The sequence below is a fragment of the Nuphar pumila genome, chromosome 5 (genome assembly GCF_984573655.1).
Source record: "Nuphar pumila chromosome 5, dmNupPumi1.hap1.1, whole genome shotgun sequence".
In the NCBI taxonomy this organism is placed as follows: Eukaryota; Viridiplantae; Streptophyta; class Magnoliopsida; order Nymphaeales; family Nymphaeaceae; genus Nuphar; species Nuphar pumila.
In genome coordinates this window covers 9992951-10008070 of record NC_143253.1, presented here as the reverse complement: position 1 = coordinate 10008070, position 15120 = coordinate 9992951, and the positions used below count along the sequence as shown (strand labels likewise).

At 40.9% G+C, this 15120-nt stretch overlaps 1 protein-coding gene and 1 non-coding gene across 2 annotated transcripts; both read left to right on the top strand.

Moving 5' to 3' along the window:
- Positions 1-953: 953 nt before the first annotated feature.
- LOC149836727 (serine--glyoxylate aminotransferase-like) lies at positions 954-4710 on the top strand. Its single transcript, XM_090005546.1, has 6 exons — positions 954-1052; positions 1669-1967; positions 2956-3240; positions 3365-3731; positions 4045-4255; positions 4434-4710. Exons 2-6 carry the CDS (start codon positions 1763-1765, stop codon positions 4569-4571), a joined length of 1206 nt encoding a protein of 401 aa, XP_089861672.1. The 5' UTR covers positions 954-1052; positions 1669-1762; the 3' UTR covers positions 4572-4710.
- A 9938-nt stretch (positions 4711-14648) lies between these two features.
- On the top strand, positions 14649-14865 carry LOC149836726 (small nucleolar RNA U3). Its single transcript, XR_016432284.1, has one exon. It is a non-coding gene; the product is annotated as a small nucleolar RNA U3 (small nucleolar RNA).
- Positions 14866-15120: the final 255 nt, after the last annotated feature.

The following is a 15120-nucleotide window of genomic DNA, read 5'->3' as shown; positions in this document are numbered from 1 at the left end:
AGAGAGGGGGGGTCCTTATCAATTTATTCCCCTAACCCTCCTAATGGGCTGAAAAAAACATAGTTGCTGGTACTTGCTTAATCTGAACATGCATATGTTTTCTACGTATGTTACTTGTTAGAGAATTCAACTAGGTATTTTTCATGTTTAGCTGTGTTTTTAGAAAGATCAGAAACCAATGGCTCATACTGAACCAAAACTTTATGATAAAAAGTCAGGTTCTTTTTCTTTAAATTAGTTTGATCCAAATGCATGTATGAACTGAGATTTTTTTAAAAAGCGTACTTCAAATTATGTTCTTTTGCAGTAATTATGATGGTTGGGATAAATTGTTTAGGATCTCCCTCTCTCTCGAAGGGGGTGTAAACGAGCTGAATCTAATCATAGTTTAGGTTGCTCAGACGTTAAGAAATTCGTAGTTCGGCACACGTGGCTAGGTGGGTTGGCTTCAGGATTTCAAGTTGAAAAAGGCTGAGTTCAATACTTCTGGTGCGCGTCCTTTGCTGAAAAAGGCCTAAGCCAAATGAGAACTATCCCTGATGGGACTATTTTACACTGTGTACTCAGTCTGCGGTCAGCGTAACGCATCTTGGGCTGTGAAGGGACATCCAAATCATGGTCTCTCCACACTAATAATAATAATAACAATAAACTTTAGTTTCTAGATGATTCGCCTGTTTATTATTATGGCAATAATAATAAAAAACCTCTTTTTTTTAAGGTTTGGTAGGATGGAATGCTGTGGTGGGGATTCCGTTATCGCTTTATCCATCTCATCACCCTCATTTTCCCCATCTCTACGGGTTTTTGAAGGGTAGGATGACGATTTGGACTCGTGGCTCTTCCTTGTATTACTTGTTTCTTTGTTTTTATTCGTCCCTTGTTTGTGTCCTCTCCCAACCATTGAGTCCCTCTTATCTGCCACATAAGGAGCAAAAGCTACCCCACTGCCAAGCTAACTCTATTACATGCACAAGTGGGCAATGCTTTTTTTATCTTCTCCACAATTTGGGGAATGCTGGGTGTGCAGAGAGGAGAAGGAAGATAGCTGTGTAACTCTCTCTCTCTCTCTCTCTCGCTCTCTCTCCACCAAAACCACCATGAATGCTTCTTGGAAGTTTTCTTGGCTAAGCTTTTGAAGTTGGTTTTGTTTTTCTATAAACTTCAATTTTGTTAGTGAAGATGACGGAGGCAGGCGCCTTTTTTCTATAGTATTTATTTATTTTTTCCTTTTCTTTTATTGGCACACCCCTAGTATTTGTTAGATTAACACGTCGAACGCCCAATCCTCGGACCCAGGGTCGGACGCACGCTGCGCATTGGATTCTGCAATTTTTTTGCTTTTTTTTTTTTCATTTTTTTGGTCTTTAGTGGCGGTTCCGCCCACCGCTAAAGACCTTTTTAAATTAAAAAACGGTATTTTTTCCACCTCTGATCACGCAGATCAGCGGCGGATAGTCATACGTATTTAATGATATGGACTACTTTTAAGTATATCACACTCTCTAGTAATATTTTCTTTATTGGTTTATGCAGTAGAAAATATATCTTGGATAGTCTGATTTCCTTCATCGTAGCATGGTTTTCATTTGAAGGATTTTGGTTTCTCTAGTAGATTTTCAATTGTAGGGAACGTGGGGAATTTAGTTACCATGTGGAATTTTGCAGGCATAAACTCCAGCAAGAAGTGAGAAGAGTGAAAAGAACTTTAGTTGGTTTTCATCTGTTACTCGGGTTTGGTGCACCAGCTTAGTGAGGAGAAATGGATTACATGTATGGACCCGGGAGGAACCATCTTTTCGTTCCCGGACCTGTTAACATCCCGGAACCCGTGATCCGGGCCATGAACAGAAACAATGAGGACTATCGTTCCCCAGCTGTACCAGCTTTAACAAAGACTCTTCTAGATGATGTAAAGAAGATTTTCAAGACAACTACAGGCACCCCATTCCTTATCCCTACTACAGGTGACCAATTAAACGCATTCTTATGTACTTCATCTTTGTGTCATAATTTATAGCATCATGGTGCTAGAGTATGCCCCTGAAGGTCATATGTCATCTGGGTTGCTCCTTGTTTAAGTTAACCCAGTCCCACTTGCAATATAGCTGGCTATAGGAGCCAGACTTGGTTATGTGTGAGCCATGTCAGCTCGGTTTACATGGCTAGCATGAAGTTGACACACTAAAAACACATCTGTTTACTGTACATCACTTGCAATGATGAACTACACCAATGATACTTTCAATTCATAAGAGTTTGTGAACTTGGTCATGTTTCAATTGATGCCAAATATGCCCCTGAAACACTAGATTATTAGGCTATTCAGAGAAGGACTTTGGTTAGTCCATGCTGACCATAGTCCTATTACCTATATGATCTCCATTAAGGTCTCCTAAGAGAGCTATCATCTTTCCCTTTTTTTTTTAAATACACGGAGCAGCCGCACCCGGGATCAGAAACCTGGCTGCGCTGATTTTAGCCTGGCATACCTTATGTTCACCATCCTAGCGGCGTAAAACTCCGGGGGCTTGCTTATGGCAATATTGTCACTCCAATTAATCTGACAAATTTTCCAAGCTATATAACACGGATACAGGTCCTTGGACATTAGTTATATATACTATTTGTGTGAAGTTCTTCACCAAGAACAATATTTATGGGGCATACAATATGTATCCCCCAAGTCTTTATAGCCACTCTGGTAGACTTTCTTTGTTTTAGGGGATTCAGGAGTCTCAGATCAAGTCTCCTTTGAGCAACTTATGCCTCAACTGAAAGCCTCAGTTAAGCCAAGCCCACCTGAGTTTACACTTGGAGGATGCGTCAAGCCAACAAACATCTGTTTTCAAGTTCTGATAGGAGCTAAGCAGTAGCAGTGCTGTTGTATAACAGAGCTTGGTATCTGCCATGTTCTTCCATATGATTGATGTGCATTTCAATATGTTGCCACAGGTACCGGTGCATGGGAGAGTGCACTGACAAACACTCTGTCACCTGGTGATAGGATTGTGTCCTTTCTGATTGGCCAATTCAGCCTCCTGTGGATAGACCAACAGCAGAGGCTCAACTTCAATGTTGATGTTATAGAGAGTGAATGGGGACGAGGTGCAAATCTCTCGATACTGACGTCAAAACTTGCAGCAGACAAGTCACACACCATCAAGGCTGTTTGTATTGTTCACAATGAGACAGCAACAGGAGTCACCAACAATTTGGCAGATGTTAGAAGAATCCTGGGTTAGTTTATAGAGCTAATTACCATCTCTAACTGATTTCCTGAATCCCTTTTTGTTATTGACATATAAAATTGGATTAGATGTTGATTTTAGCTAAAATTAACTTCTGTTGCGGTGTCTAACAGATGACTACAGGCATCCTGCATTGTTGCTTGTGGATGGAGTATCTTCCATATGTGCTCTTGATTTTCGCATGGATGAATGGGGAGTAGATGTCGCACTAACAGGATCTCAAAAGGCTTTATCTTTGCCCACTGGTATGGGAATTGTTTGTGCTAGTCCAAAGGCAATGGAAGCATCCAAGAATGCTAAATCAGTAAGGGTGTTCTTTGATTGGAACGACTACTTGAAGTTCTATAAGCTAGGAACTTTTTGGCCATACACACCTTCCATCCAACTTCTCTATGGACTGAGAGTAGCACTTGACCTCATATTTGAGGAAGGCCTTGAGAATGTAATTGCAAGGCATGCTCGCCTCGGAAAAGCTACAAGGTAATTCTAGTCATTGGCATACACTAGTAATTTGGTGTCTTTGAGTCACTAATAATTCGACCGCCATTGTTAACCAAGTTCAACTGCACTTTTAAACTTTTATGTTCACAAACTCCATGCACTTCATACTCTAGTAACTATGGGTTGATAGGTCCTTATGCAGTACGAGTGAACCATCCTAACATGTGACAGATCAATTTCGAGATGCGCACTATGAAAAATGTCTGCATGAAATATGTAATGAAGTTTTAGTACTACATTATCGCCTTATGTTCATGGCTGTTATGTCAATTGTCGCTGATTTAAATTGCAGACTTGCTGTTGAGGCTTGGGGCTTGAAAAATTGCACTCAAAAGGAGGAATGGTTCAGTGACACAGTCACTGCAGTGCTTGTTCCTCCTTACATTGACAGTTCAGAGATTGTTAGGAGGGCCTGGAAAAGATACAATCTGAGTTTGGGATTGGGACTGAACAAAGTGTCTGGCAAAGTATTCAGAATAGGACATCTTGGCAATCTTAATGAGGTACCAAAGTTCATTTATTTTCCTTATTAGCTCCTTTATCCCATAATAAAGGAAATAATGTTGGGCATGTGCAAGATTTAACCTTGGGCAATCATGTCAGGTAACTTAGTCTACACCCTGCATTAGTAGAATATACAGAAATTGATAATGCTTTCTTTGTTTTTTTTTTTCTTTTCAGCTACAATTGCTGGGATGCTTGGCTGGTGTGGAGATGATACTCAAGGATGTTGGGTATCCAGTGAAGTTGGGCAGTGGAGTGGCGGCAGCTTCTGCCTACCTGCAAAACTCTATCCCACTGATCCCTTCTAGGATTTAGTATTTGTCACATAGTTCTCTTATTTAGCTGATAAAGTTCTGTATAATCTTTCTCTGCACTATTAGAGGCTAAACTCTTTGTCATATTTCTTCATGCACACTTTCATATCTAAATTTTTAATCTCTTGCCTCGTTTAAAATCAGTTTCATACATGGAAAATTGACTTTGTCCCAGAGAGAGAGAGATTGGGATTTGTTGCATCGACAAAGCTGAATTATTTTCTTCTCTTTCCTTTTCATGTGATCTATGTATTGTGTATCGGTTTCTTTTTCAAAGTTCAGCTGTATAGATGAATACGACGCACTCAGCTACTCCAGTTTGAATTTGGGCTTAGCTAGAATTGGAAAAACAACCAAAATATTAGCTATAGCTTTTGTCGGCTCAGAAACCCATTCGGTATCCAATTTAGACAAACCAAAGGGTATAATCATCATGCCTAAGAGGTGCAGCCAAACTATACATTCATAGTCAGGCGCAAAAGCCTTAGCTACAACTCTTTTTTTTTGGCAGAAACCTTAGATATGGGAAAAATGCAACTGCAACGTAGTTACCAAAGAATGCTTGCCAATGTGCAGCCGATGATAGAGGTTTTTCCCTTGGCCTAGCCAAAAGCAAAAAAAATAAATGCTTGACAAAATGAGCTTCCGTTACTAAATGTGTTAAGGGCCTCAGACGCCTCGTTAACTGGCTTTCAAGTTGGAGGCCGAGAGTACGCAGGGTTCACATCCTTTGCCGCAAGGTCAAAGCCAAATGAAAAACTATCCTGGTGGGCAGAGGGAGAGTACTCATAGAGCCTTACTTTGGACACCGACTCAGGTCCATGGTCAGCATGACACCTCCCGGCCCGCCCGTAATAGAACATCCAATCCACTGTAGTGGTTTCTCCACATTAAATTTAAAAAGAAGAAAAAAAACATTAGATTGACCAAGAAAGCTAAAACCATGATGCACTGTGAAGACAAATCTAGATCCAGACCTGCAGGTCATGAAGGAAAGATCCATTAAGGACTCCTACCCTGATTGTTGTTCAAAACAAGGACTCCTAATCTACAGGGAAACTGGAAAGAAGATTCCTACTCCTGAACTTGTTTGTAATCAAAAGAACTCTGTATGCCGGAAGGATTTTGTATGCAAGTGAGACACAATGTACTTGGAGAATTAGTCACATAAACTCTTAAAAAACTATATATACAAGGGAGAAGTCTCCTGTATTACTTTGGAATGATCCTATGTGTTTCACTCGAGCCTCAGGATCCTTCAATTGAAATATGATCTCTAAAACGTCAAGATGAAGGATAAGAGCATGGTGCAATATTTGAACTATGTCAAGTTTCTTGCAGACACCTTGTGTGCAGTTAACGAACCAGTCTTCGACGAAGACTTGGTGCAATATACATTAAATGGCTTAACTCCATAATATGAGAGCTTTATCACATCGATTATTACCTCTACGTACCCTTAACAAGCTTCCAAGATTTAGGAACATCCAAAGTAGTGGCTCACCATAAGGCCTCCCACTTGTCATCTTACCTAGTCTTAGCCAAACTATCCCTAAAGAGCCTGAATACCTAAACCAAGAAAGTTTGAATTCTGCCATCAACCTGCCTTCGGCTCCTACTGAGTCGCTAGTTGTGCCACCAAATTAATCTAGTCCTGAATAGTTATATATAAGTCTTGTGGGTCAATGTTATGTCATAACTCATTATATGATAAGTAGCTTCCAAGAAGGGATGTTAAAACCAAAATTGTTTTTTGCCATGAGGCAACTCATTCATGCTGGTCTCTTAACCGAAATCTTGCAGAAAGAAAAAGAACTACTGAACTTTAGTCAAGTTGTCCTGGAACTCAAATGGTAACGCTCCATGAAAGAATAAATAGATGCTCTACATAGAAATCAGACTTGGACCCTTGTCCCACCTACAACAATTCATAATTTGATAGGTTGTAAGTGGATATATAAAATAAAATAACATGTTGATGGGTTCATTGCCAAGGAGTACACTCAACAAGGAGTAGATTATTTTAAAACTTTTAGTTTAGTCATCAAACCCACATCTATCAGAATGGTTATCTCCATTGCAGTCTCTTGTGGTTGGTAGATCCACCAACTAGATGTTAATAATGTCTTCCTACATGGATTTCTGAAAAAAGAAGTCTATATAATGCAACCTCTAGGTTTTGTAGACAAGCATTGCTCTGACTACATATGCAAACTTAGTCGAGCCCTATATGGTTTAAAACAAGCTCTTTGTGCATGGTTTGAAAGGTTGAAGGTGCACTTGGAGATATTGAACTTTGTTGAGTCCAATGTAGATACATCCCTCTTCATCTAATTTGAAAAAGAAATTGAGTTGTATATTTTGATATATGTGGATGATATAATTATGACAGAAAACTCTCATATGAAGCCAAAAGCATCATTAACTCCTTTGATCAACAGTTTTCTAGTAAATACTTTGGTCCTCTTTACTATTTCTTGAGCATTAAAGTAATCAAAGATCTATCAAGCATTGCCTTAACCCAGAGAAAATACATTACAGATCTCCTACTCAAGTCAAGCATGATAGATTGCAAAAGTGTTGCCACCCCTACAACTGCTAATGTCTCTCTCAAGTTTTTTATAGAACTATTAGAAAATCCAACCCAGTATAAAAGTATTGTTGAAGATCTGCAATATTCCATTTTCACTTATCTAGATATTGCCTTTGTAGTGAATAAGGCATGTCAATTCATGCATCAACCCATACGGGATCATTGGACTCATGTCAAACGTATCCTAAGATACCTAGAAGAAACTGTTAACTATGGCATTCACATCAAACAATCCATCTATCTTAGGTTGACAGCATTCTCAAATGCAAATTAGGCAGGCTGTCCAAATGACAGAAAATCCACCAATGGCTATGTCACCTTTTTTGGGCCCAACTTGTTGTGATGGAGCTCTTCCAAAAAACATATTGTTGCCCAATCAAGTACATAAGTTGAGTATAAGGCTATTGTTGGAACAACATCTGAATTGATGTGGCTTAAACAACTTTTGAAGGAGTTGGGGTTCAGTTCTTCTCATGTCTCGATTTTGTGGAGTGACAATTTAGGTGTTACCTCGCCGCCAATCCTGTGTTTCATGCCAAAACTAAACATATCGAAATTGACTATCATTTCGTTATAGAGAAGGTTGCTCATGATGATATTGAAGTTTAGTTTGTTTATCGACAAACCAAATAGATAACATCCTCACTAAAGCCCTATCAGGACTAAAATTTTAGTATTTCAGAGACAAGCTCGATCTCTGAGAGATCAGCTTGAGGAAGCATGTGAAGACAAATCTGGATCTAGACCCAGGTCATGATAAATTGAATCCTCAGCAATCAAGTCCACGCATTGGGATGGACCTACAGGTCATGAAAGAATGGTCTATTCAGGAATCCTACCCTGGTGGTGGTTCAAAACAAGGACTTCTACTCTACAAGAAAACTGGAAAGAAGATTTATACTCCTAAGCTTATTTGTAATCAAAAGAACTATGTATGCAAGTGGGACAATTTTTTGTTCGATGAAGGACATAATAGGATATTTGTTTAGCTTACTTTTTGACATGACAACTTTCCTTGAACTCGTTCTGATGCATGCTAAGTTCTAAATAGATATATTTCAGTTTTAGGTAACTCCTTCGATTTAGGTAGGTCCTTTTCCTACATCACTTGCTTATTTGACGTTCCTTGAGAAGTTGGTGTGCCTTGAGACCTGGCTCCAAGTCCAACTGGATTGACACCTTTTGATTCTCTAACAAATCTCACTTGAGATTAGGGTGAAGAGCGGGTTGACTGGATCTGGCCTAATTAGGACATGACCTATATGTTATCTAGAGCTTGGCCCAACCCGGTTATAATCGAGTTCAAGTCAAGCTCAGGCCATGCCCTTTAAACCAGACCCAATTAATTGGGATGGGCATGTCAGTCCCATTGATGCAATCATGGATCCATAATCGGATCCAAGTAAAACAAAAAAGAAGAAAAAGAAAAAAAATAAAGAGTGATGGCATTGGGATCTAGGATCCGATTGGGTTCATAATTAGTATTTAGGATTTGGATTTTATTTTTTTTAGTTTGCTTTCGTATTCGGATCTTATCCAAGATTCACCATAGAGTTAGGGTTTCCTTCTTGTAATAAATACTTGTGAGATTTTTGAGGAAGGTTAACTGGATTGAGAATTGTTATTTTTTATTTTATGCATAGTTAATTTGCTAATTTTCATTATTCTTGTTTTTTGGTACATCTTAAGAGTGGCATAACTTAGTTATTCATTTATGAATCATGCAACTTGTTTGCATCGAAGTGGTATCAGAGCAAAATTTTGATCTCATGAGGATGTCAAGAAATGATCAAGAAGAAAGTGTACCAAAAATCATGGTCGAAGCAAATGATGCAATGATAGATTTGTCAACATTACTGATGTCCTTGAAAGCGATCATTGTGGAGATGAACAAAAGTCTTACTATGTTGGGACGAGTGGTTCAAGCAAACGAGGAGAAAACCACCATGCTTCATAACATATTTTCAGAGTTTATGTTGTGTTCAGATGAAAAGAACAAATGGCAAAATCATTCTCTAGTAATATGTGAGGAACGTTCAAACCAAGAGGGTGGATCCATGACATCAGTGATTGTCAATACACAACCACCACCACCTTGCATCAGACCTGGGGGCCCCAAACTCATTTTAGCCATGTGGCACAAGTAGAGGGTGAGCCTCAAGTAGTCTCGTGCACCTTCATTGTAGGTACACTCGGAGGGTGACTATTTTTAACTCATTGCCCCTTATCTTTCTCTCCACAGCATACCTAATGGGCTCAGAGAGGTTGTTACGATTGACCCTACCCTTTTGGGCAACCATACACAGAGGTGGGTAGGCTAACGAGATACTCACCCATCGACGAGAGACCCCCACCCACCTGTTATCAGGGAAGGAGGGTAAGGGTTGTCTACCCCTCTTCTCCCTGTTCCTCAATTGTTTCTGGCAAAAACAAGGGGGGCATTAGAGGCACCCCACCCGATGACCCACCACCAGACAAGAGGTGTTTGCATCTATCCAACCCACCCATAATCTGGTTCCTCTTATTGCATGTGGGGCAAGGTTGCAACTCAACTCACTCGGTGGAGGGCTCCCACCCATGGGTTGCCCCATCAGGTGGGCTCCTCCTTGATTGGGAAACTAGGAGAACCAGTTCCCTCAACAACCTGAGTCTCATGGAAGGAACCAATCTCTAAACCCGGTTTCTACGAGTTTGGGTTTGGTTTCTGCCCAAAACCCACTAATTCCTACCTACTTAATATCTAGGTCTATCGGGTTGGGCCCAACCCATTGTTTTTTGTTCAAATTCATCAAAGTGAACCCAAACTGAACCTATTCAAACTTGAACAATACTTCTGTTTCAATTTAGATCGGGTCAAGACCAGACCCAACACATTTTTAGATATGTATCGGGACTTAGCCAAACTTTTACCCTCAAAGCACGATCTAGTATTCGTCCTATACTAATCTAGGTCTAACGAATCAATACCATCATGATCCGATCGTGATCCAACTGGATCCTTACCATGCCTAATATCTTGACCACCCGAAATTGAATCCAATCCATGAACCAAACCTCACCCAAACCCAAAACCAACTTCTCAATTCTAAAACCTACCCACAAGCACCCATATATCCTAATTACCCCCCACCTAGTCCTACCTAATACAACCCAAATCTCGGTATTAGACCCTATCAAATCCCTGGTCTACTTCAATGCCCAAATCCATAACCCGCTCTATAGGGCACCCAACTTAGGCATCATGCACAAGTACCAGGGGCAACACAACGAGATCAAAGGCCACTCGATGTGCCTTTTATCCGTCCACCAGGAAGACCTCCACCCAAACATGTACTTTGCGTCAATCCCGTGGATCCATTTTTGGATCCAAATAATGATGCTTATTTTTTGCATGAGTATCCACTAGGACCAGTTGTGCCTTGTCAAGAGCGTGTAGAGACCTATGGTGTTAAGGTAGAGCTCTTATAATTTGAGGGATGGCTTAATGTTGGTGTCTTCTTGGATTGGAGGTTGACAATGAACACATACTTCACTTCTCAGCGGGTTCCAAAGCATCACCGAGTTGCACCACCGAGTTGCACTTGCCTATGAGGATTAACACTATTGTGGTGGACTGATTTGCACAAGATTCATGAGAGCCATGGACTCAAATCCATAGAGACATGGGCTGAGATGCAACAAGTCATGAAACTAAGTTTGTACCTCTCGCTTAGCATGCCTATCATTGATGTATTTTGCTCTAGCAGGGTTCAAAGTATAACTGAGTACACTGCAAAATTCCATCGCCTCAATCTTTGGAGTCCACTTCAGGAGACCGAAAACCAACATGTTACTAGGTACATCATGGGTTTTCATTCTGTCATTCATGATGAGATTATTTGTCTTGTGGTTTCAAATATGGATAAAGCAACCCAATATGTAATGTCTATTGAGGAAAACCTCAAGGCCAAGAATGATTTGCAAGCATCATTGTTCTCTCAGTATGATGTTTTTTCAACCCTGAAAGCGTATTTGGACCAACATGATGCTAAAGGCTGCCACTCAGAAGGACTCCAAACAGACACCTTGTCAAGAAGATTTAGGACCCGCATACAATGTTTTCGATGTGATGGAGTTGGACACTTGGTAGCACAATGTTCGATGATCCACAAGCGAGTCTAGTTGGTTCAGCATAAAGAAAATGACGACGAGGATTTAGAGAGAGGTGAGGATGCAAAACAAGAGGAGGGGACCGTTTATTTTCATGAAGATGATATATTATGTGGCCTCATGTTTGGTAGCAATAATATACCGCTGTCTATTCTTTCCCAACCTGAGAAGGATGATGTAGTCATGGATCCAAAGTCAGATCCAAGTTGAACAAACAATAAGAAGAAAAAGAAGAACAACAAATGCTGATGGGATTGAGATCGAGGATCTAATTGGGTTCCTAATTAGTATTTAAGATTTAGTTTATTTTTTTGAGTTTGCTTTCGGAGCTTATCCACCCTAGAGTTAGGGTTTTCTTTCATGCTATAAATACTTGTTAAGAGATTTTTTAGGGAGGTTAAATGGATTGATAATTATTATTTTCTTTAATTGTATGCATTAGTTAATTTGCTAATTTTCATTATTCTTGTTTTTTAGTAGCATAGATCTTTAGTAGTAGAGTAACTTAGTTGTTCCTTTGCGAATCAAACAACCGATTTGCATTACCCATTTATTTTGAAAATGGATTGGACTCATTTTGGGCCCAATTATGTTACCAGGCCAAGCCCAACCAGAGTTTATTCAGGCGTAGGACTTGATTTATAACGGGCCAGGTACCCGACGACTTCAGCCTGATGATGTCCACCCATATTTGAAAATGTGTATGCCTTGAATCATGTGAAACTTGGCCACAAGACTAAACTCATGACTAACAATCACAACTCACCCATAATCAGAGCTAACGTGACCTCAAATGTGATTCCAAATCTTCCCGCCCATTTTCTCACATGTGATTGGATGCAAGAAATAGAGCAGATGAGAATCGTTCTCACATGCAATTGTGAGAGTCTAAGAGAAGGATTCTCATTTGGGCCAAGCAAAAGTGCATTAGCCTTTGTTTTGAGTCCTCAAGATTATCCAACTTGGCTCATATGTCACTTTATAAATTTTCTTGGCCATTATAAATAAGGGTGTCAACGGGTCGGGTTTGGTTCGAACCCAAGTAGAACCAAATTTGGGCCTGATTTTTTAGGTATGGTATCAAGTCTAAGACCAGGTCTAATCGGGTCCACCATAAGAGAAACCACATCCTGGCCCAATAAAATCTACATGAACCAGACCTGGACCATACCCGGTAAAATAATATTTTTATCATTTTTTATATTGAAAATTTGTGGGTCTTAATCGAAACTCAGGTCAAGCCTGGGTTTGGTATAAAAATTTACAAACTATACCCGGATCCATGTAGGGTCTGCACCCGAGTCTTATTATTTATCACCATACCCAAACCCAGGGGCGTAGCTAGGATTCATGTGAGGAGGGCGCAAAGAAGGGTGTAGCAAAAAAAAAAAATTGTGTGATAGTCTGGGGTTCGGGGGCAGTGCCCCCCAATTTTTTTTTTGAGATAAAATAAAAAATGGCTACAATTATTAATAAAAATCTATTTCATATGGACAAATCAAACTATTTGCTGCAGGCAGGGCTGGGCTAAGATTGGGCTACAAAAATAGATAAAAATCTATTTCATATGGAATCAGGGCTGGGCTAGGACTGGCTTTTAAATTTTTATTTTTTTTAACTGGTCCGGGAGGCAGGACTGGGCTACAACCCAATTCTGCAACACCCCCCCCAGCTCCGCCTATGCCCGAACCCTACAGGGTTTGGTTTGGGTCGAGTTCGGGTAAACCTGACCCGTTGACACCTTTAATTATAAAAGGTAGGAGCATAGGGTTGCAAATAGACCGAACAAAGGTTAATTGTGCTTAAACTAGGGGTGGGCAATCGGTCCGACAGCATGATGGGCCAAACCAACCCGGCCCGCCATGGGCCGAGTTTGGGTCATGATTTTAGGCTCGGGCCCGTTAGGTACCAAGCCGAAACCCAGCCCGTTATATGCGTGGGTCGGGCTTGGGCCAACCCGATGAACTTGAGTTATTTATTATTTTTTTAATAATATAAATTTTTTAAAAATTAACTATTACTTAGTAACTTGGATAACTATTATTATTTACCTAATTAGTTGCATGTAGGGGTGGCAATCGGGTCAGGTCGGCGGGTCAGCATACCTCAACACGAACCCGACCCGTTTATTAAACAGGTCGGCTGTGGCAAACACGAACCTGACCCATTTATTAAACGGGTAACCCGACACGACACGGTTAACCCGTTTAATAAACGGGTCGGGTAAACAGGTTGGCGGGTCAGGTTCGGGTAAACGGGTTGGCGGGTCGGGTTCGAGTAAACGGGTAAACAGGTGGGTCAGGGTCGGGTAAATGGGTTGGTGGGTCGGGTTCGGGTAAATGGGTTGACCCGCCCGCCTAACCCGTTTATTAAACGGGTCAGCCGGGTTGGCGGGTTGGCATACCCCTAACACGAACCCGACCCGTTTAATAAACGGGTTAGGCGGGTCAACCCATTTACGACACAACCCGTTTAAGCCAAACCCGAACCCGGCTAAGAAGCGGGTTGGTGGGTCGGGTTGGTGGGTCGTGTCAGATTTTGCCATTACATGAAAACTTGCTATTCTCTCATTAACCCCTGCTTTCAGTCGATCATTTATGCATTTTAAGATTGGGCTATGGGCTTCTCTTCAGACCCGAGCCCGTTAAGAATTGGGCCAAAACCCAACCCGTTAGTAAATGGGCTGGGCTGGGCCGGGCCAGCCCTATCTTAAACCACAAATGTAGGGTCCTTACCACTGCAGGGACCACCTGTGTGGCGAGGGGGGTGATTGTGAGAGTGTTGATACGAAGGCACCAGATCAAACGCTGTTGGCGTCGGGTGTGTCCATAGCTTTCAGAGGTAAACCACGTAAGACAGGGTGGTCATGGGGCCCCACCTAAGGTTTTCCTGGGTTCCTCGTCATAAAAAAAAGAGTGTAGGATCCTTGTCCATCTTTCTTTAAACGAGCATGGATCAGAACCAGTTCTCATAATGAAGCTCCAGATCCAGACCCTAATTCAAATTTGGATCACTACATCCAGTAAAACAGATTGAATTGATTCCTACACATACTTTAGCAGGGAGGGTTTTGGACCTGATCTGATCCAAGTTGACCCATATGTCAAGTCCGACTAAATATGGACTCAGATCCGGGTATGGCCTGGGTTGGAGCTCCAATTATTCTCCTTCCTACAGGCACTCAGATGGGTAAGTATACCCTCAAGCACATTTCCCTATTTCTCCTCGTAATACGCGCTGTGTTTTGCATCTGAGGGGATAAGCTTTTTAGTCCCATATCGATTATATTTTATTTTTTCACACGCTTTACATAGAGAGACCATGAAGCATTAGATCACGACCTTACTTGAACAGGATCTGTTCTATAGGTTGTACAACTGTATCCTTAAGTCTTAAGGAGACAGAGATCCACGTCTGGAGGATGAAGCATAATCTCTTGACCTGAGCGTGAATGCCTACTTGAGTTTAGCCCTCGGGTTGCTCTCGGTAGCGGAGGATCGTTCTCTGGTTGACTCGTTCCGCCAGGGATGGTCTTGAGGTTGTCTGACAGACCCAAACTCCCCTCACCTTTTTATTTTTGGTTTAGGTGAGGAAAATGCGTAAAGCTTTCTTTTTTGAAGAAATTTTGCAAAATATCGTCTTATACGAATAATTAAGCTTAAAATTTATATAACTTTAGGTAAAATTCTTACAAATATTGCAATATGAAAAAGCTGTTTTTTGCAAATTTAACGATATCGTCGTGATGTTTTACTCTTAACGTGACAATATTTTCAGGGTTTGGTTCGTGAAAGGCCTGGTTCGAACC

What these genes read in the sequence shown, in the direction of transcription:
- LOC149836727 (XM_090005546.1), top strand. Translation starts at nt 1,763, where the DNA reads ATGGATTACATGTATGGACCCGGGAGGAACCATCTTTTCGTTCCCGGA. An exon ending in ATTCCTTATCCCTACTACAG is followed by an intron (nt 1,968 to 2,955) that starts GTGACCAATTAA and finishes ATGTTGCCACAG; the next exon opens with GTACCGGTGCATGGGAGAGT. An exon ending in CGCCTCGGAAAAGCTACAAG is followed by an intron (nt 3,732 to 4,044) that starts GTAATTCTAGTC and finishes TTTAAATTGCAG; the next exon opens with ACTTGCTGTTGAGGCTTGGG.